The sequence below is a fragment of the Echeneis naucrates genome, chromosome 1, assembly GCF_900963305.1.
Source record: "Echeneis naucrates chromosome 1, fEcheNa1.1, whole genome shotgun sequence".
Taxonomy (NCBI): Eukaryota; Metazoa; Chordata; class Actinopteri; order Carangiformes; family Echeneidae; genus Echeneis; species Echeneis naucrates.
This window is the reverse complement of record NC_042511.1, coordinates 4,283,287-4,304,668: the sequence shown is the minus strand read 5'-3', so window position 1 is coordinate 4,304,668 and position 21,382 is coordinate 4,283,287. Positions and strand designations below refer to the sequence as shown.

The 21,382-nt window shown below is 44.8% G+C and overlaps 3 protein-coding genes across 5 annotated transcripts; all 3 read right to left on the bottom strand.

Annotated features, from left to right (window-relative positions):
* Nucleotides 1-13: 13 nt before the first annotated feature.
* Nucleotides 14-5,280, bottom strand: fbxl18 (F-box and leucine-rich repeat protein 18). The gene is made up of 7 exons (XM_029508429.1): nucleotides 5,156-5,280; nucleotides 3,706-3,903; nucleotides 3,149-3,498; nucleotides 2,772-2,907; nucleotides 1,592-2,667; nucleotides 1,120-1,338; nucleotides 14-1,038 (listed from the first exon to the last, which is right to left on the bottom strand). Exons 1-7 carry the CDS (start codon nucleotides 5,207-5,209, stop codon nucleotides 882-884), a joined length of 2,190 nt encoding a protein of 729 aa, XP_029364289.1. The 5' UTR covers nucleotides 5,210-5,280; the 3' UTR covers nucleotides 14-881.
* Nucleotides 5,281-6,146: 866 nt separating this feature from the next.
* actb1 (actin, beta 1) lies at nucleotides 6,147-10,640 on the bottom strand. 2 transcript variants are annotated; one of them, XM_029512790.1, is made up of 7 exons: nucleotides 10,631-10,640; nucleotides 8,581-8,696; nucleotides 8,238-8,477; nucleotides 7,548-7,794; nucleotides 7,273-7,464; nucleotides 6,969-7,150; nucleotides 6,147-6,797 (listed from the first exon to the last, which is right to left on the bottom strand). In XM_029512790.1, exons 1-7 carry the CDS (start codon nucleotides 10,638-10,640, stop codon nucleotides 6,654-6,656), a joined length of 1,131 nt encoding a protein of 376 aa, XP_029368650.1. In that variant the 3' UTR covers nucleotides 6,147-6,653. The 2 variants fall into 2 exon arrangements, with proteins under 2 accessions (XP_029368650.1, XP_029368642.1); XM_029512782.1 differs by lacking the exon at nucleotides 10,631-10,640 and adding an exon at nucleotides 9,508-9,594 and having other exon boundaries at nucleotides 8,581-8,706.
* A 1,852-nt stretch (nucleotides 10,641-12,492) lies between these two features.
* On the bottom strand, nucleotides 12,493-21,051 carry LOC115046330 (flocculation protein FLO11). Of its 2 annotated transcripts, none has more exons than XM_029506636.1 (11): nucleotides 20,847-21,051; nucleotides 20,134-20,511; nucleotides 17,926-19,833; nucleotides 17,751-17,839; nucleotides 17,590-17,648; nucleotides 17,057-17,220; nucleotides 15,718-15,883; nucleotides 15,430-15,621; nucleotides 14,319-14,540; nucleotides 12,770-12,929; nucleotides 12,493-12,675 (listed from the first exon to the last, which is right to left on the bottom strand). In XM_029506636.1, the coding sequence occupies exons 1-11, from the start codon at nucleotides 20,887-20,889 to the stop codon at nucleotides 12,601-12,603; spliced, it is 3,456 nt and encodes a 1,151-aa protein (XP_029362496.1). In that variant the 5' UTR covers nucleotides 20,890-21,051; the 3' UTR covers nucleotides 12,493-12,600. The 2 variants fall into 2 exon arrangements, 1 of the variants encoding a protein (XP_029362496.1); XR_003840924.1 differs by lacking the exon at nucleotides 12,493-12,675 and adding an exon at nucleotides 13,258-13,371 and having other exon boundaries at nucleotides 12,796-12,929.
* Nucleotides 21,052-21,382: the final 331 nt, after the last annotated feature.

Genomic DNA, 21,382 nt, shown 5'->3' with positions numbered 1-21,382 from the left:
TTCTGTGGTTTTCTTTTTGATGTTAAAACACATGTAGGTTCTATATTTTTACTGTTAAAGCTCAAGCTGTGTTCAAAAGCAGAGCATTAAAGCAAGCCATTGAAAGAATGTAACATTCTGATGTAAGAGAAAAACAGTCAAGAACTTCAGCTATGCCCCAAGCCAGCCCACTAGGACCCACCATCCGACCTTGCAGGATCTGGCTCGAAGTCTACCATATTTTAAAAGGAAATAAAGTATTTCTGATTCTGATTTTAATTCAATGACTAAGGAAACAGCAGTAGCCTGTTGTTGTATAAGTAAAGAGAATCCTGAGAGGAGATGTAGCCACAACATTAAGATGGTTTTTAGTGCTTCAAACCAGTACAGTACAGTACATTTAACACAAATGGTATTGGTGCTCAGCGAAAGCTTCAAAGTCATTTGTACAGAGTTGATAAAATCAAAGGTTCAGAACAAATGCATCCTATTTTTTGGCACTTATTTTTGAAATAGCGGATTTATTTATTTAATTTGGACTGAGATGCCAGATTTCAAACCTACACAGCTATAAATATGAAATGTTGTGGAATGAGTGACTAAAAATCCTCACCAGCTCCAGAGCATCTATCTGCAGTTGACCCTGACCTTTGCTTTAAATTGCTGAGGTGAGCTGAAGAAAATTTCCCCTCAGAGACCATAATTACTGAGTCATATTAATGTAAACAAGCATTAGTGGTGTGCCGTGGTAACTGTATTTGGTGTAACAGATCCCACAAAAAAAAAAAAAATTAGAGCACAGATGAAAATTTGTCTCTTTCATTTGCGATTTTCTTTTCCTGCTGAAAAAAAAAAAGTCCTAACACATTTGCTGTGCAGCATCAGTCGCAGAGAAGCCTTTATCACAATGGTGATAAATGTGGAGGTTGGGCCACATGGCTCTGGAACAAAGTAACCCGGTCCAGCAGTGTTAGTGGGATATCTCTGATGACTGAAGGCAGGTCCTCATGTTGTAATGGATAGATGACCACGCTAAGGGCAGGACGCTCACCTGAAAATCTAACACAGAGAAAGAAAAAGGTGGTTAGTTTCACAGTGAAATGTTAGATGCATGGTCTACCCATGCACACAGTTACTGACCTATCCAGCAGAGCTTTCTGCAGTGTGCGACAAGCCACCAAGGTACCACCCATGAACATATGGCACATGATGACATTGCAGCATCGCGCCATGAAGGCCTCCGTGGCTGACGGGTCAAAGGTGCCGCTGCGTGAGATGAGGCAGAGACGAAGCAGACGAGAACAAGAAGACAGCGCCTCAAAGAATGACGCATTGGCATTCAGGTAGGGCTGCTCTAACCTAACAGACATACAGACACACAATTTTCAACAAAGAGTGAGAAAGACAATTAAGTGTTTAAGGTTAATGTTTCTCAATCAACTTAACATCTCATTAATGTCCCACAAAAAAACCTAATAAACATTAGACAATTAGTTTCAAAAATTAATTCAATATTATAATCAATCATTCATGGTTCTCTTGAAAAGAGGGAAATCCAAAAATCAGTTTTTACTATAGCAGTAAATTAAAGGTGACAAAGGCATTATCTAACCTGAGCTCCTGCAGCTGTGTGCACTGTTTCAGTGTGTCCAGCAAGGCTGGGGTGTAGTTCATTGTTTTTAGTGATCCCATGTTGGCAATGGACAAAACCTGTAGGTCTTTGCACTTCCTGGCCAACTGTACCAGCCCTGTTCCCCTTAAGACCCCAGGAAGCCCAGCCAGAGTCAGACGACGTAACCGAGGCAAAGCTTCAAGTGCGGCCAAATGCCCATCAGCAACTCCTCGAGCCCACGCACACATACCACGAGGCTCCACACTGGCACGAATGCAAGGCTCAAGCCGAGGGAGTGCAGAGACAAAGCCGGGGCCAATGACCTCTAAAGTCTCTAAGTAAGGGCAGCCAGCTAAGAGCTGTGCGAGCCCTGAGGTGCTGTCCCTTGACAAAGACTCTGAATCAGGCTTGTAAATCTGGAGCCCAACACGTGGACCTTTCTTTAGGCCCAGGAACAATGCAGAAGGAGACGTGTTGTTTGTCGAGGTGTGATGTGTATTTAAGCCATCTGACAGAGCACAAGCAGGCAAAGTGAGGGAGCGCAGGTATCGGAATTTGACCAAACTGGCACACAGGTGTGTTTCCCCGCCAAGGCCAGGTGAGTGTTCGTGATGATAGTGTGTGTGCATCAGGTTCAGGTGTTTGATGTTAGAACAGCCGACTGCCAAACGGCTTATTGTCCCAGGAACCAGGTGATCTTCCACATTCCTGTTCTCTGAGTAAAGGACCTGGTTGATCCCGCTGAGGTTCAGGCTGGTCAGCTGTGTAGCATCTCTGACTCCTCCCTCCAGCAGAGACTGGAACACCTGTGGCCACAACATTGGGCAGCGGCTGAAACTGAGGTGCTTTGGACTGTTTCCCTCCAGAGCTCTCTTCAGTGACAAAGAGTCGAGCCAGGACCGAGGCAGCTGCAATGCCTCCAGGTCACCTCGCTGACCCAAGCTCTGGGCCAAAGAAGGCGTGGCAGGCCAGTGAGCCGGGTTTGGACCAGGAATCGAGACCAAGAAAACTCTGAGACGCTTTGGAACGTGAACACTGAAGACTGCCAGGTAGAGAAGGAGCAGGGTCTGGTTTACCTGTGGACAGTAGCACGGAGAGATGCACTTGAAACAGACACTACGCAGTATTAAAGTCCTTCCTGCAGGTGTGCTGTTTGAGAATATATCACATGCAAGCCCACCTCTCCTGGAGCGAGCCTCGCAGTGAACTCCTCCAGCTGCTGGTAATGTGGGACACTGCTTTGACCCACCATTAACCGACAACACACCCCGACACCATCTCTGGTCACATCTGGGATGTCAAACTGGAGCATCAACCTACAGCACACAAACAAAGACTAATTTACACACATTTAAAACGGCTCATATTTTTAGTCATGCTAGCGACCTGGTTCTTGGAATGGCTGTCAATCTGTTGGGAATGAAACAGATGGATTACAATAAAATACTATCCAGACATTCATCATTCGCAGATGATGAAGTCCACTGACTTTGGTGACATCTTGTTGTTCATGTTGTACTACTATGTGGTTGACTGAGCTGACTGACTGAGCCTTACTTGCGAAGCTGGGCACAGCACGGCACCACGCCATAACTCGGTGTCAGCAGAGTCTGTCTGAGCTCGGACAGGCGACTCAGTGAACCCACCGCCTCTGAACTAAGCTGACTGGAGTTGAAGCCCGGTGTCACGTCAAAAGCAAGTGAGTTGAGTAAAGAGAGGGAGGAGAGGAGACGGGAGAGACGAACAGAAGTGAGGCGACAGCCGGTGATATCGAGATGTGTCACTGCCCTGCAGCGAGCAAGATGATCGATGGTAGAGCCAGACAGCCAGTAGCAACCATTCAGGCTCAGTGACTGCACACGATTGGCTAGCTGCTTCAGTATGTTTTGAACCAAGGCATCATCAGCCTGAGGGAAGAACAACAATAAAGTAAATGTAAATGTAAATGTTGTTAAAGAAATGGCTTGAAATAGAAAATTCCATACATCCATGAACTTGAAGAGTCATAGACAAACTGTGATAGAGATTTTTACTGGAACAATCCTGAAGTATGTGTTTATTTGTTCCTGAAATATATACAAACATATATCACTGCAAAGGACAAAATGCTTTACCAGATACTCCTCAGACAGGCTGACATGTGTTAGCAGGGTCTTGTCATGGCACAGTGTCTGTAACTTGTGGCAGACATTCGCCACATTCAGCAGCAGGTCACACACTGGAACATGACGGAGGATGCATAGCAGGATCTCATCAGACAGATCCGACATTCCCACCGAAGTAGACGACATAGTGTCTTCATCACAAACCGCCTGAGAAGAACAGCAAAGTGTCACAGTCAAGAATGTTGAGGCACTCTGTGCAGTCAGTTGCTCTTTGCGAAGAAAATGGAAAAGTTTTAATGTATCTTTTAATGTCTGGAAAGTAATTAACTGTATTTTCTCACTGATGTCCAGCAAAGAGAAAGGAGCTGTTATTAGGACAGGACATTATCGCTGGCTGAAATTTTTTTCTCATTTCTTATAGTCATAATGCTCATTTTAACTTTCTGCATGTCTGAAGTAATAATGGTGGAGCATATGAACTATTTAATACCAATATTGGATGTTTTATAGCTGGCCTTTCTGCAATTCAATGTTATTTATCAAGCGTTCCATCTGCTAAAATGAGCTTAAACCAACATTTTTTCTGGTCCTTTTATCTTTATTAACTACTCTATATTGACTTTTGAGAAAAATTCACTGGATCATGGCAATAGTGATATTAAGATATATCCAGAGCACACTCTCTGACATTACTCAGTTCATTTGGTCACTATAGCTGAAGCATTACTAAGCTGAAACATGAAAGTTAGTGAAATAGTTTTTATTAGGATTTGACATAATTAACTAGGTAAAATTTTACCGTACGATTTAACTAAGTTGAATTTTAGTATACAAATACGCTGCCTGCTGATATCAGGACTATGTGGCATCTCATTTTTGTTGCACAAATGCTTTGTCATTTGGCGAAGTTAATGAATATCATGACATGTCATGTCATATTTTTGTCATTTTAGTCATTTTTAAGTAAAGATGTCAAAAATTTTCAGTTTCAAGCTTTGAAAGATTAATATCTTCGTACTTGGGCAAAACTAGTAAATTTCAACTGAGAAAATTAGAACAAACAACATTTCATACTATTTTCTGGAATTTCATAGGTGTAATTGTTTATTCAAGAAATAAATTAATAATACGAAGACTTCTGGTGAATGAAAATGGATGCTATTTGCAGTCCTGCACACAAGCCGAAGAACCAGCTGATCTCATTCAGAGAAGAAATACATCTGCATTGATTGTAAGAAAATCGATTGCTAACAAACACATTGGTTGATTTGTGTTTATAGGCAGGCTCGTGGTGTGTCAGTTCGTATTAACTAAACTTGGCTGAACAAGCAAAGTGACATTTGAGTGAATCTGGTATGATCTAATTTAGCGTTACCATTAGCTAACAGATCAGCTGGTCCGCTCGGCGCGACACTTCAGAAAATAACCGGATGTTGTTGAAGTTCGTCTTCAAACCGACCTGCACAATCTGTCGATCCATTTCCTCCGAAATGCTTCTCACCGTCCCGCTCATGATCGGTGAGACTTTACAGGTTCATCCGACCAGCCAGCGCTTCATGTCCCCATCGAGCAGCTTCACCTGGACCAACTGTTGCCAGGACGGACGGTGTTTGCTGTTGCACAACAACGGACGGTTCCACACTGACGGACACATTTCCGGTCCGTCCCGACTGCTTTTTGTTAGCTTTTATTATGATTATTTATATATAAAAACAGCATATTTCACCGCAAAGGACAAAATATCAAATGGACGTCAAATTATTTGACTTAATATTCGAGCACCTATTTAATTGTGTATTTAATTATTTCAGTTTTAACGAAAGAGCAACGTTGTAGGTAAAATGTCGTTTTAAGGTTATCTACATTTATGTATTTCATATTGAAGTTCGACTTATTAATATACTTAAAATCTATTGGGTGCATTTAGTTGGCCAAAACCAAATAGATATAATCTAGATTTTAGAAGTCTGCAAAGTTGTATCTAAAAAAAATAAAAACTAATGCAGTTAGTGTATATTACACCCACAACGGATGATAATGGGCCCTGTTTTTGCTTGTTCCTGAATTATGGTAATTTTTATCTGGAGAAAAACAAAATTAACTGTACAGAGTAATAAGTGCCCACTTTAAGCCTGAGGCTAGAGTCAGACTTTAAGTCAGGATCATTATGTTGACAGAACCCTGTGCAACTTGAAGTGCAAGTTTGTCTGTAAATAAAGGCAACCTAATAGTAAAATGATGCAGGGTCAGCTGCTGGATGTGTTTTGACAGCATGCAGCCAATTGTCAGGTTGAAGTATCCCCAGCCACACAGGAAGGTGAAGGGGGGGGGGGGGAGTACTTGAATGGGTAAGTCAAGTTAAATTTGCAGTGTAGAACATGACCAACATCAGTAAAACATTACCAAGTTCCCCCTCCATTTGAGATACAATAAGACCAAGTAGCCAGAGGTGAATCTCAGACATGTGCGCTTTTTATTGGGTTGTTGTGTACACCAAAGGCTTGAAGCCCAATGCACAAACCTTAATAGAAGGTAGAAGCTTTGTCTTTTGCATAATGACAAAAACAAACCAGACCAAGTATCATTTAAGGCTGAAAGTACAAAAAACAAAACAAGTTTCAGATTACATAATTTACATATTAAGCAATACTACAGGTCTGTTGGGCAGTGGGCCCACCAGAGAATAAACCTTCATAGAGGCAAATAAGGTGGTGAACAAAGACATCTGGAATGACCTACACAAACAACAATGGACATCATGTTCCTCACAGTCACACCGCCTGGGATGCTCTGTACTTCTGGCAGAGTTTCTCCCCATCAGGGGGCATGGTGCCATAGTGATGAGGGAAATGGGAAGAGGTGTTGTGGGCTCAGCATACACCAGTGTGTTGGTGTAGGCATGTATGCTGAGCCAGTTTGGGTTTGTAGCAGTGTGTCTTGGGGAGGGGACTGAGTCTTTAGAAGCACTTCCTGTGGACAATGCTGGGGCCAGACTCATCATACTCCTGCTTGCTGATCCACATCTGCTGGAAGGTGGACAGGGAAGCCAGGATGGACCCTCCAATCCATACAGAGTACTTCCTCTCTGGGGGAGCAATGATCTGCATGGGAGAGATAATATTTAATAAACCTGCAGCTACACTTCCAAGTACAGTTGAAGCTCAAAGCCAGGCAAGACAATGTGACTACTGCATTAACAGGTTTGCCCACTGAGTGGCAGTAGAGGTAGCTTTCTGGAATTATTACATCACTGCCTCAGGGAGGAGTTTTACCTTGATCTTCATGGTGGTGGGTGCCAGAGCAGTGATTTCCTTCTGCATACGGTCAGCAATGCCGGGGTACATGGTGGTACCACCGGACAGCACAGTGTTGGCATACAGGTCCTTACGGATATCCACGTCACACTTCATGATGCTGTTGAAGGTTGTTTCATGAATGCCGCAGGACTCCATACCTGTAGAAAGGGTGTAAAGTAGTCAGTTTGGATTCTATAGTCTCAGTTTCTGCCACATTTTAACTGAGAGTACAAGTCTAAAATAAGTTCCTGTGTAAAGTTGGCTCAATGCTGCAACTTACCAAGGAAAGAGGGCTGGAAGAGAGACTCTGGGCAACGGAACCTCTCATTTCCAATGGTGATCACCTGCCCGTCAGGCAGCTCGTAGCTCTTCTCCAGGGATGAAGAGGAGGCAGCAGTTCCCATTTCTTGCTCAAAGTCCAGTGCAACATAACACAGCTTCTCCTTAATGTCACGCACAATTTCACGCTCAGCTGTGAAGGAGAATAGACAGTCACATTTTTGCCTCCCATAAATTCAAATTTTATGTTCAAGTCCATATTTGTGCACTGCTGACCTGTGGTGGTGAAGCTGTAGCCTCTCTCTGTCAGGATCTTCATGAGGTAGTCTGTGAGGTCTCTGCCAGCCAGGTCCAACCTTAGGATAGCATGGGGAAGGGCATAGCCTTCATAGATGGGCACTGTGTGGGTCACACCGTCACCAGAGTCCATCACAATACCAGTGGTACGACCAGAGGCATACAGGGACAGCACAGCCTGGATGGCCACATACATGGCAGGGGTGTTGAAGGTCTCAAACATGATCTGGAGGAGGAACAAGCAATAAGTCATCCAGTTAACCAGTCAGTTATCTGAAGAATCCTTTGAGTTAGTACAGTTAAAGCCATAAGCACACGTGTAAATATCAATCCCAGTTATTGCAACCTGGGAATGCATCTTTACAGTGCAGTGAACTCCTACCATGAGCTATTACATCATGCAGAGTAGTTAAATGATTGCCGTTTTAACAATCTCAACACAAGTGCAAATTGCAACTGGCAGTCAACTAATCATTCCTGATGCCTCACAGTGCAGAAAGATAGACCTGAAGCATCCGCAGAGATGAAAAGTTCAGCTCAGGACAGAAGAACCCTGGAGATTGTAGGAGCAGGAGGAAAAGATTCAGAGAAAGCATGTCTAGGCAGCAGGAGTTCTGTTGGGCCCTGAAGTTTCCCCTAACTTGGATTTGTCAGCTCAGCCAATGTTACCTGGGTCATCTTTTCCCTGTTGGCCTTGGGGTTCAGGGGAGCTTCTGTGAGTAGGACTGGGTGCTCCTCTGGGGCAACTCTCAGCTCATTGTAAAAGGTGTGATGCCAGATCTTCTCCATGTCATCCCAGTTGGTGACAATACCGTGCTCAATTGGGTACTTCAGGGTCAGGATTCCCCTTTTACTCTGTGCCTCGTCACCAACATAGCTGTCTTTCTGGCCCATGCCAACCATCACACCCTGAAAACGCAAAGGAAGTGGCAATTAGAAACCCAAAGCAAGACGTGGGTATACAAACGTGCACATCATTTCATATGAGTCATGTTATCAGGATGCTGTATACCTGATGCCTGGGACGTCCAACAATGGAGGGGAACACAGCACGGGGAGCATCATCTCCTGCAAAGCCAGCTTTGCACATACCGGAGCCATTATCAACGACGAGGGCGGCAATTTCGTCTTCCATTTTCTGCATAAAGAAAAAAAAAAGAATATATTTAAAAACTGATGTCTGGACTAGTTCAATGTCCAGTCTGGCATTCAGCAGTCTGTTTAAAGCCGTGTCATTGTGGAGACCGGACGCTGGATGTCGCAGTGGCGCAGGTCCCAGACCAGATCCAGGGAACAAAGGCAGTTTCTCCCTGATCTGGCTATGGCCATATAAGGCAAAAGTGAGAGCAGCTTCGAGCAGCGGTGGGGACCGGCCCATGTGCCGGTTAAACCTCAGCTGACAAACAGGCGGCCACTCCCTCCTCCTCCTCCGGGATCATCCCCAGCAGCTCGGACTGCTGCAGGCTGTAATCAATGAACTTCCTGCCTCATGTCATCAGGTGTGCACAGGTGGAACACACAAACACACAAAAATATATATATTTTTTTATCTTTAAAGCATCCATCGAGTGTGTGAGAGAAAACAGAACCGGGCAGAAGCTTATATGTAAAGAGAAGAAGGGGGGGGCAGTTAATTATCCCCCCCCCCTCCCTCCTCCAGCTGTCGGAGTAGTGGAACCGGTGGAGCGATGATGTGAAGGTGTGGCAGCCGGGTTACTTCAACACCTTCTCACCGACTGTCATCAACAACATCACGGCTCCGTTTTTCCTTTCACCGACAGCCGGATGGAGTTTTACAGCTCGACTTGCAAAGAAAACGCCTGACGTCATTAAGCGACGCGAAGTTCGTTTTTTTTTTTTTATATTAAAATGCATATTTAATAAAAAAAAAAAAAAAAAGTGCAGCAGAGCCTGCAGCCTCTCTCGGCAGCGGGCTTACCTGTGTGAGGGCGGGCTGTCGGCTGAAGGCGGCCTGGGGCTGAGGGCGGCTCTCCGGTCGGTTCGGTGTCTGAGCTTCACTGCAATGACGGCCGGCGGACCGCGGCCTTTTATAAGGGCTCGTGCTGCAGCCCCTCTCCATAAAAGGAAAACTTTCCGCACGGCGGCCTCTGATTGGTCGCGCCGCCACCACTGGGTGTGGCTCATGCAGATAACAGCGCTGCGCTCCGGCAGGACAGGAGGTGTTATTATCGATATCACATTATCAATGTGATCGATACGGGCCCGTCCGGGTGGTCAGCGAAACGCCTCTGTGCCTCTCTGTGCTGTGGTCTTTGTTGTGATGTTCATCACGAAACAAGCCACAGAGCTGTTGTGGTAAAACGCTCAGCTCTTCGTGAGTGAACAGCAAACTTAAAATATATTTATTTCTGTATCGGGAGCAAAAATTTTAATGCAATTCTTCACCTGCAAACATCTATGATGGTAAAGGCGTTACGTAATATCATGGTCACACAAATCCTGAATCACATTGATTAAGTAAGCCCATGTTATTTGTTGTGCACTGAAAGGACATAAAAAAAACAACTCTTCTAAATTCACTGAGGAATAAACGGGAATCCAGATTGCAGTAAAAAAAAAAAAAAAAAAAAGCACTGGCTCCTCATAATGCAACTGTTGAACACAAAACACTAATTTCTCATTGACTGCAGATGCATGTGGTGAGTGGTCTTAGTGGCATGGTGTGGACGGAATCTCAGGGTCACTGACAGCACTGTTAACACCTCGACTGACACGTTTGCTCTTGGCACACACAGCACACACAACACACTCACACACTCGTGCATTCGGAGCAAAGTGATAGTGATACTTGTGCTCCAGCTGGGATATGTTGACAGAAACACTTGGAAGGTTGTAAATCTCTTGACTCCCACCACTTGTCCAATAATGATTTAAGTATGTGGGAGGGGCAGATTAACTTTGCTTGTCACAGTGAAATAGATTAGACAGGTGTGTATCTCCAGGAAATACCTATATTAGGTGTGAGACTTAAACCACATGAAATATGAAAATATTGAGTGCCACTCACTTTTGTATGCATGAACACACCTGCCCCTGCACACACTCAGACATAGCTCACCTCCATTTCTCTAATCTGAAATACGTATTTTATGATTATATATTTGAAAAGTTTCATGCAGGGGCTCATCTTTAAAATGACCAGAGACTGTGTGGGTTGGTAGGGGTGATGCTTTAACTCAATAAGGGCACTGGGCAAAGACTCATAAATTTACACTAGGAATTCTTGCTGGCTCTATGTGTTCCTAATAAGGATATAATGGCAGCTGGCTCACCCAAAAGGACAGGAAATAGGTATCATAGACCCTCACTTCTGCAGATGCATGTAGGAAGTGACCACACAGACCTACAAACAGACACACACACACGCCCATATGTCATCAGGTATGGAGCAGCTAAGGACAATGTCGAATGAGCTGATCAGAGAATTGGCTTTCCAGTCTGGCATTATCCTGCTCCAGACAGACACTAAGCTTGCATACTCACACACACACACACACACACACACACATTCACACACCAAGTTTAGACTCAGGGCAGGACAACCATCCCTTTAAGAGTTCCTTTGGATGACGTCCATATAAGGAGATATTGGAGCAAGTCACATGGGGGGAAGAATGCACTGCTCAGGTCATGTGACCAGTCTGAGGAAATGAATGAATCTCCCTTTTTAAGGCTGTGTGTCTCTCTGTGTGTGAATGTTGCTGAGTTTTGCCTCGTTTCACTTCGGTTTCTCTTCTTCGCACATATGCACAGACTCATACTTATTTCTTCCTCTTTTCCTTACTATGCTCCCACTAACCTATTCCTGACAATAATTTCTCATCATTTCCTGTTGACCTTCGAGCCATTCCTCAAGCCATTTCAAAACTCAGCAGCGTGCATGACTCATGCATGCATTACAACACACACACACACATGTACACTCCCTCACTGCATTGCTCACTCGTACAGTCAGAGGAACTCACAGGCCTGGCTCTCAGCTCTGATTAAGACCGTATAAGGAAGAAGCTAGCAGGTAGCTTCTATCCCCTTTCACTCATCCCTCGCTCTCTCTCCTTTACATGCATCCAATTGCTTCCTTTATTTGCCACATTTCCTCTCTCTCCCGAACCAATCACTCCCTTTTTCGTTTTCCCAGGATAGGGACAATTATAGAATTGCAATATGAGGTCAGTGTACATATATGCTTGTTTCACTCCCGACCAGTCTTTCCCAGTCATTTATGGCATCACATTCCAGCTGGGTTTCTTGCACGGCATTGAGCAGGAGGTGCGGCACGTTTGCATGTAATGTCTGATACAACTAGTTTGTACTTTGCCTGTGCTGAGTAAATGCCTTATCAAACTGAGTCCAAACACCGACCTTGGGGTTTTTGTATCTCGTGGGGGTCCGTGGCTGTTTGTCTGAGCTCTGCTGTTGGTAATTCAGCCTTGGTGAGATTCTCAAGATGTTATTTTGTAAAAAGTGAGAGACATTAATTCTTACAGTCATTTTGTAATCTTTGTTTACACTCCTGAAATTGATTTTTTGGCCTCGTGGGAACTTTAAACCATTCAGTTGATTATGTACACAACCAGCAAATATGGAACAGCATGAGCGTCCTGTTTTTTCAGTTTTGCACATTGTGCAACAGACCCAGGTGAGTTATTTCACTGTGTCAAGCTTCTTAGTCCTCATAAAATCATACAGGAGGCAACAATGGTCTCATCAAATTTTCCATTGCGAAAATAAATAACAAATGTATCCTTTAGTATGAAGACCAGGTCTTCATACTTCATACTGCTCTCACTTTTATCATGATTGCGCTTAAAGATGCCCCCCTCATAAAAAAAAAAAAACCCAACACAAACACACACACATATGTATGTGCTTTCACAGATATAACCAACAGTTACACTTATGGTTTCACAATTTTTATTTAGAAAAACGAACATTTGAGATTTGAGAATTCGATTTCAAAAACAATAAGCTGAAAATACCAGTGTCAGAGCATAGAGATTATTCTTTTGGGTCAAGCGGTCCAGCTCTTTCCCAGGTCTACCAGCTCCATGCCTTCACAGTAGGACCGTGGCCTTGAAACCCTCACCTGGTTTCACACAGGAAGACATAATCACTCAGTGAAAATGGATACGTCTTGTTTCAACACACACACACACACACGGTGAAATAAAAGCACTCACTGTGGGTGTCCTGTGGGAAGCCAGTTGCTGTAGAAGTGGGAACGGAGTCCACTGTATGGGTTCCACAGGCCAGCTACAGACGGAAAGGTCGCTGGCCTTACCTGAGTCCAACACTCCATCCCCCATGCTCATTTCACTTCCCCTCCAACCGTACTGAGAGCTACAGGTAAAAGACAGCCAAAGGATTAGATAGTGTTACACAGACATGTGTGAGCGTGCGCAAATACCAACTGGCATGCATTTTGACAGTTACACAAGATATGAACAATATCAATTAAAAGGTATATTGTATTAAAATTACAAGACTTTTGTTATTGGTATGTTCCTTCTTTATATTTGTTTTTTTTTTTTATCAATTTACTTGCCTGCTTTTGTATTCATTTAAATCAAGTACTTGACCCTACAGTTTAAGCTGCTCTAATCAATATTTTGATATCAAGAACAGAAAATGTGATTTGAGCGAATGAGAAACAGAATTATTACTCAACTGAGCTCTAAAGGCCTTTTCAGCGTCTTTTTTTTTTTTAATGATAGTTTTCCTTCTCTTAGCAGCAGCTTTGTTGTTTTCATCCAGAACTACGGCCTTTGATTGCCTTAGTCAGCTGTTTAGTGAAAAAAACAAAACAAAACCAGTGATAAACCAAGTAGCTCAAACTCCTCAGCTCTAATCATGCAGACAAAACAGCTAGATAGGGAAGACAGTGCAGAATTTGGCAACTACAGAGTCAAATATTTCCCTCTGGAGAGAGCAGAGAGCTAATTTATATTTATATCACTGGATCTGACATGACTTCAGTTGAATACTAATGTTGCTTGTGTCTGCTGTTTTAAAGCAACTGTTTGGACACATTTATCTTTAACAACTTGACACAGGATTAAAGGGGCCGTAGGGAGGTTTCTTTCTGGGTGAGGGTGGTGATATTTGTCATTTGAGACCTTCAGCCATTGTTGCATTTATAACACGAGCGATTATAATAGGTCTCAGAGTGGCACGGCATCTTCAGGCCAGACTGCAAGCTACAGTGGGTCCATATCAAAAAATGAAATGTCCAGGGGCTGGCTGCTAGCTTGCAGGCTAACTTCAGTCAGACAAAACAAAGGTGAGTTAAGACTGCTGTTGCTTTTTGCTGTTGGTGAGTAAAAGAATGAAGTTTGATGATGAATTCATGTGTCGTCTTCACTGATAGATAAACAACAACTCAGTGTCAAAGTGAGCAATAACAAAACTGAAAACACGTACTAACCACAGATTCGTTTTAAAATATGTTTCTTTGTGGGGGGAAATGCTTCAACAATGAGGGTAAAAGTCTAATTGTATTTGAATTAACTTCCATAAACCGCAAAAACGGCGGGAAAGAAAAATAGCTTGTTTAATCACTGTATTGCAGTTTGTGGTGAAGGTAGGTTACTACATGACAGCAGAGTAAAGGCTGATGGCAGCAAACCACGACCTTTGTTCATTTTTAGGAACCAAGCTTGTTCTTAGGATTCACTGAGAGCAAACTACCACCTTAACTTGTAATACCGTAAAGTGAGTGTGTGCGTGTACCTGTGTGGGTAGATCGTATTGATTCGTGCTCCGTGGCTGGGGCAGGTGGAGGCCAGCGACAGCGTGTCGTCGTGGTAGCAGCAGGGGCGGTCGAGCGCTCGCAGGTGCAGTAACTCATCGGAGCGTGTGAAGGCGGGATTGTCCAATGAATCTGCTGATCCTGCCCACGAACGCAACCAGAACCGACCTGACAGCTCATCGAAATGGTTGAACCTGCGATAACTGTACACACGACAGATCACACTGAGATGCTTCACATTGTTTTATCTTGAACTTAGGTCATAGTTAAAATTACTGGCAGAAAAATGTTCATACACAGCAAATGTACAGATAGTTTACAAGTTTTAGATGGTGACGTTATCCATCACACAACATCACATATACACAAATACACACAAAATCATGAACACGTCCTACAACAGATACTGCGCCCTCTCTGGAGCCCCAATGAAAGCATTAAAGAGTCAGCCTGGGATCAAATGAAGAGACAGGGGACACTGATTCACAGAGGAACTGGGACAAATCTGAACGTAAATGTCCTGAGCAGAACTGGTGAAACATAAAAACAATGATTTGGTTAGTTTTGTTTTCTGTTTACTGCACTTTAAAATGAATTATAAATTGGACCCAATCACTAATGTGAGCTGCACACTCAACCAACCAATCGATAACATACATTTTGACATCCAGTTTTGGTTGAAACTATATTAACCCTTAAACAGGCAAGAGTGGAAAACAAGTTTTGAAAAATAATTTGATACCACTTAAATCATTTACACTTTGTTAAAACACTTCCAAGGAATTTTTTTAGATAGTTTGGAGTTGTATCTCCCAGGATACATTGCCCCATTAAGTTAAAAAAAAAAAATTAGGTTGGCTGTCCTGCTGAGGCCAGAATGACTAATGCCCCCCCCCAGGCTGTGCATGGGTGCATGTTTGGATGGTATTTCAACAGTTTCCAGATTTATCACGCATCGACAGGAAAGCATTACACTACCAGAAAGCATTTCTGCAGGCAGAGTCTGACATCTAGTGACCATTACTGTAATTACATTTGCTCATCTATTCACTGAGTGGATCGTGTTGTGTTGATCAGTGAGCGAGTGTGTACCTGCTGCGAGTCTGATCGACTTTGGCCTGGATCAGAATGGCTCGGTAGCGTCTTACTGCCACAAAGGCCAAAACACCAATAACGGTCACCATGATGAGTAAGATGGCGAGACATGTGCCCACAAGACGTGCTCGGGTCATCCTCATGTCACACCTCCGACCCATGTACCAGAAGTCCTCTCCCACAAGGCAGCTTACAAAAAAAAAAAACAAAAAACAAAACAACAATAGATGATGACTGTTACAAAGATTTACATGAATGGTGTAGAAACTGTATGTGTGTGCTTACCGGCAAACAGGAAGTTGGCCTGGATGGTGCGTACAGATGCCGTGGTGGTGGCAGTAGTCAAAGTGACAGACAGAGGAACAGCTATAGTTTGCAGCGTTAGGTGGGGACACACACCTGTAGCCAGCTGGGCACTGCAGTAACCAGTCACACACGTCACCCTGCAGACCTGATGTGTTTCAGAAAATGTCTGGTTACATCCCTAAAAACAAATCCCAGAAAAAGCCCCAAACCCCATCTGTGGCACTCAGCTGCAAGCCCATTTACATCAGATGAAAGTGGAAACGTATAAAAACAGGACACAAATACATACGTTATCATGCATTATTTTAAAGATGCTACCCAAAAACAGCTGGGCGCTGCAGTTTTTAGCAAACGTTACTCAAATAGGAATAATTGGTGCATTCGTCAGAGTCTATTTTCAGCTGAGGATTAATACACAGTAGTTGCACTGTTAAGCTGCATGATGTAGGTGGAACTGACTTTAATTAAGTCCACATCCAACATAATAACAGGATATGTCACCCAGAGCAGCAGCGTGACTCAACATGTTTTTAATAGCTCAGCAAACTGAAGGTCTGTAGAACAAATGCAGCCTCAGCTACACTGGAAGTACTTGTTAGAAGAACTGATATTCTAAGAAGGAGTTGACTGTAAAAAGACACAATATTGTCTGAACTGTCCTTTAAATGTGGTGGAAAGAAAATGGTACTACAATAAGGGATTTATCTTGCACATTGTCTGGCACTTGTTTATGGAAATGATCAAATATAATAATAAACAGGCAGGATTTGAAGGTCGATTTTGAGTAATTGATTATGTTTACCTGCAGAGTTGGCTGACATTTATCTGACCTGTATTATTTGACACACTGCAACTCCCACACAATATGCCTTTCAGCTTTATCTGTCCACCAGCATACAGTAAACAAATGACTCACTGAGGTTGCATTATTCCACACGTGTGTTGACCACATCGAAATGCAGCCGCAGCACTTGTGTCATGTGAACTTTTATGCGTTGCAAAACACCACAAGTAAAAAAAAAAAAAAATCTGATGATAAAATGCCGCTGTAACCAGTTCACAGTCACAGTAACACAGGCATGATAATCGGATTTCTTACTATTGGATTATGATCTTAACTGAATTTATCTAACTAGGTTATGAATCTGCCTGAAACTGGGGTTTATTAAATAAGGGATCTAAATATTGAATTTTCCCGTCAGGTAAATGAAGCCCCTGTGGCAGAGGACAGATGACAGAAAATGAGGGGAGAGAGGTGGAGAGTGGCACCCAGCGAAGACACTTGGCTGGATCAGGTTGCACAAAAACTCAAGCTCACCTCCCAGTGTGATGTTGGTGACTTTGGAGGTTCTGAACTTCTTCCCCTCCCGAGCTGCCTTAGCAAGCCCTGTTTGCTCCAACAGTGATGTGGGACTTGTCATGCTGAGCCACTGCAGAGCACCGCGGGTTTTAAACGCCACCAAACTCTGCACTGCGTGGCCGCTGGAACAACACAACCGTAGAGTCATCTTATGCTCACATGGCCAGCTGTCATTTTGCAACTTTACAAAGCTTGTGCTTTTTATGTACAATATAACGACACCAGATTCACACACCAAACCATTCATTCATTCATTCATTCATTCATCCATCTTCTACCGCTTATCCCTTTCCGGGTCATGGGGAGTGAGTGTTTGAGCCAATCCCAGCTCACTCTGGGTGAGGGGCGGGGTCACCCTGGACAGGTCACCAGTCCATCACAGGGCCAACAGCACTAACGCTGCCCCACAAAAGCCAAATATTCAAAAAACTAATTCCTGATTGTCTTTGACAAATTAGTTGTGTCACTTGAATATAATGGGATTATCTCACCTGCTCCAGACCTCCAGCAGCCCGCTGAACCCCGGGGCTTTCTGTAGGTACGGCTCCAGCTGAAAGAAACAGGAAGTAAGAGCTTTTTGCTTCCACCTTCAACTCTACTGTTCGTATTATGTTTCTGCAGGCCGCTGTGTGACAGCGTGTTAATCCCTCACCCAGAGAGCAGTGTCTTCCTCCAGGCCCGCAGTAAAAGCCGATTTGGATTCTTCTACAATTATCTGCAGCAGCAGCTCAATTGACTCCACTGAGCAGAACAAGCACATAATTCCATTACAACAAAAGCCATATTGAAATATTTCGTCACACTGAACAAAAACATGACGACACTACCTCTAACAGCTGCCGGCTGGTCTGGCACAATGTAAAACTTGGGCGTCTGACTAGTTTTGGAGCTCCATGTGGGTGTGGAAGTCAAGGCAGAAGGTGTGACCACTGCACGGCTCTTCTCTCCAGGATAACGGCTGGTCCAAGCTGGAGGTCCAGGCTCAGACGGTTCAGCTGTGGGAGTGTGTCCGGTTGTGCTGTTGGATTCATCCCCTATTTCTGTTTTCACTTCTACATCTGCATTTCCATAATTTAATTTGGCAGTTGTGCGTGACAGCAGAGGAGTGTGTGAAGTGGTAACGAAGTTGCGGGGCTGTTCATGTGTAGTGGGGACGCTGGGAGAAGACAACAAAGGTATGTTCGAAGACGCAGAGCTGATTGTTGGCGCTTGCGAGGCTGTAGGTGCAGTTCTGTGGTCAGCAAAGACTGTGTTTGAGGTGGATTTGGTGACAGTGGTGGTTAAAGACACAGGTCCGTCAGTGGAGTGTGAAGTACTGGGAGGTGTTTGGGGTGTGTATGAGGGCACAGGCCAGTATGGAGACGGACTGGACGGCAAATGAGGAGCAGGAGAAGGTGACATTGTGGACGAGGTTTCATGCAGCAGTGTGTACGTTTGAGTAGCGGTTCCTGTGGCAGCTGAACTTTGAAGAACATCTCCTGACGTCTGCGCTGTTCTGGGTGAAGCCGCTGAACCTCTGAACCTTGATGTGCTGTCTTCAACTTCGGTAATGACAGGCGACGAGGGAACAGTGTTTGTTGTCATGTAGGAGGTCATTAAATCCCTTTGTGTACTTTCTCCAGTTGTTTGTGTCCATGCGATTGAAGGGGATGTGTGAGGAGAGTGCGTGAGACTGCCTGTGCTTTCTGGAGACTTTGTTTGGCTGTGTGTGGCAGCAGTGGGGGTGTGTGGCTTCACTGTGCCGTCGAACTTATCAAAGGCAGCAGTTCGACTGGGAACATCAGACACAGCAGAATCAAACGGGTCGGTTCGATTTATGTCTGGATGAAACAACGCCGCCGCTGCAGTACTAACAGCAGCGCTGAGCTCTGTGATGTGGGTAACGGGTGACTGATGAGGCTCAGTAGGAGCCGGGGAGGACTTGGATGATTTGGTGGGTTCAGTATCAACATCTGCATCCTTTGGAAGCTCACTGGGAGGTTTTAAAGGGTCAGAGGTGATGGCAGAGGTCACATCCCAGTTAAGTCTGTCTGTGCTTCTCTGACTCCTCCAGGAATGGCCTTCTTTCTCTCTGGGTGTCCCACTAGCAGCACTTCCACCTGGCGTTAGGACGGTCCGGCTCTCCCAGGATGTCACTGAGGGAAGCTCAGAGTGAGAAGAGGCGAGAGACGAGACGTCAGAGCTGGACAGTGTGGGGTGACTTTGTGTGGTTGGATTTTTGTCTACGAGTTCAGATGTGTGAGTGATTGAGTCTGTGCCAGCAGAGGTGTCGGAGCTGATGGCTTTTCCATCTGTCAGTGACATACGAGTTTGAGGGAGCTCACTGGTGGGGTTTGTTTCTGTTTTTGGTGTGTCGGTGTGGAGGAGTGTATTCTGAAAATAGGGGTGTGTTCGCTCTCCGGCAGATATGGGACCATCGGTGTTGGGATCAGCTCCAGATGTATCCGCTCCATTGTTCGGTCCTTCCTGAGGAAAAGGGAGAGTTTCCCTATCGGCTCTCCCAGCCACAGTGAGTCCTTGCAGGGGTGAGGTGGGGCCAGACACAGGCCGCGGCCTAGCACTCCAATGTAGACCTTCGTAGAGGTGACCTCTGACCCCTTCTGTCCCTCTCACCACCTCTTGGCGAACAGCAGTTGTGCTTGCAAAGCTGGTTCCTGCCTGAGACCAAGCTACGAGATCTTCGTCTGAATGTGGGCTGGTGTGGTCCTCCGAGGAATTCCTAACATCTTCCTGGACTGGATCACCAAGAACAAACACAAAAACAGAGGGACAGAGTGGAAACCACAACAACATCTCTGTACGAGCACGATAACAACTTTCTGAAAGATTTACAGCACACTTTGAACAATACGCTTCCACAGTGCGTTTCCACAGGAGTAACCACAGCATTCCTCCTTACTGTAAACACTGTTCATCACAACACTACCACATAATCAAAGCCCAGGTCTGGAACTAGTCTGAGCCAAATCTTATTATGACAACCAGATCAAAGCAGGTTATATTGGATTAAAGTGTAGCTCTTAACAGTTTCTCACCATGATAGGAGAGCTGCATTGGCTCTGAAGGGCGTCCTGCTCCGCTCCAGGTGAGGCTGGCCGTGCTCCCGGCACAACCGGAGAGCAGAACCGTCCCCTCGTTCCCCAGGATCTGATCATCCTTGTCCAAAACACAGTGCACTGATATGTTCGAACCACTGTCCAATCGCAATACCCGTAAGAGTACCCTCCTACCTGGAGGAATATTTATCTGCCAAGTACACAGAGAAGGAGCCTCATCCAGCTCGTGGCTGGTGGAGTTGAGCCCGTCTGTGTCTGTAAAAACTCCAGGTGAAGTGAGATTGATGAGGCCGGCTGGCTCTTGGTCCAGGCTGACATTTCCACCACAGCGGTGCTGCCATAAGGCCAATGTTTTATCTGGGGAGACACAAGCAGATACAGGTCACAGAGGGCCTTCGTTCTGATATCATTTAAACTGGGTTAAAAGATTTTCTCCTTTCTTTCAATCGTCTAATGATCCCTGAAATTCAGACTGGGGCTTTCAGTTTACCACTGAACTGAACTGTGTACGCAGAAACATCTACCATCCGAGTTCATGTTGACAACAGAGCAGCACTATTGTGACTTCATTCAAAAGTAGCAGATAATCAAACAGCAGTTTCAGCTAAAAAATAATGTCCCATACAAAGATCAGTGGCAGAGTCGGATAGTAACCGTGTAGGCTGAAATGAGCAGTCCAGGCATTTCTTTACCTGTTGTGATAATAAAAAGCAACAGACAGGCGTGGAGCTGCATTTCCAGTCCTGAGACATTTCACTGTCGGTGACCCTTTAAATCCCGAATCCACGCAGACTTTCCAGACGTGTGTCACCGTGAGGACGAAGAAGCGAAGAGCGAAACCAAGAGTCCAGTTTTCCTGCGGACCTTCCCAGCAGCAGAGCGGAGAGGCGTCAGAGATTTTCCTCCTCCATCATTTCCTCCGGAGCGGCGCCGCACAGTCACCCCCCCCCCCCCCCCCCCCCCCTCCAAAAAAAAAAAAAAAAAATCAGATCCACGTGTGTCTTCGCTGTGTGGTGGACAGGGAGCCGGCAGGGGGTTGACACAGCCCCCAGGCCGGGCTCTTCCGTGCGATGCGCGTTTCCAAAGATGAGAAGGAGGAATCCGCAGGAGCTGCAGTTTTACGCACGGCAGTAAACGCCACACAGGAAACTTTTACCACAGGAGGGCATGAAGGCAGAGGGGTGGGGGCAGTTCATTAGGGCTTTTTTATGTTTTACATTTGTGTGTC

What these genes read in the sequence shown, in the direction of transcription:
- fbxl18 (XM_029508429.1), bottom strand. Translation starts at nt 5,209, where the DNA reads ATGAGCGGGACGGTGAGAAGCATTTCGGAGGAAATGGATCGACAGATT. An exon ending in CGAGGCTCGCTCCAGGAGAG is followed by an intron (nt 2,668 to 2,771) that starts GTGGGCTTGCAT and finishes TACTGTCCACAG; the next exon opens with GTAAACCAGACCCTGCTCCT. An exon ending in CAGAAAGCTCTGCTGGATAG is followed by an intron (nt 1,039 to 1,119) that starts GTCAGTAACTGT and finishes TCTCTGTGTTAG; the next exon opens with ATTTTCAGGTGAGCGTCCTG.
- LOC115046330 (XM_029506636.1), bottom strand. Translation starts at nt 20,889, where the DNA reads ATGCAGCTCCACGCCTGTCTGTTGCTTTTTATTATCACAACAG. An exon ending in GCTTTTTATTATCACAACAG is followed by an intron (nt 20,512 to 20,846) that starts GTAAAGAAATGC and finishes GTGTCTCCCCAG; the next exon opens with ATAAAACATTGGCCTTATGG. An exon ending in CTGCTGGAGGTCTGGAGCAG is followed by an intron (nt 17,221 to 17,589) that starts GTGAGATAATCC and finishes GTGTTGTTCCAG; the next exon opens with CGGCCACGCAGTGCAGAGTT.
- actb1 (XM_029512790.1), bottom strand. An exon ending in TTGGACGTCCCAGGCATCAG is followed by an intron (nt 8,478 to 8,580) that starts GTATACAGCATC and finishes TTGCGTTTTCAG; the next exon opens with GGTGTGATGGTTGGCATGGG. An exon ending in CCACCACCATGAAGATCAAG is followed by an intron (nt 6,798 to 6,968) that starts GTAAAACTCCTC and finishes TCTCCCATGCAG; the next exon opens with ATCATTGCTCCCCCAGAGAG.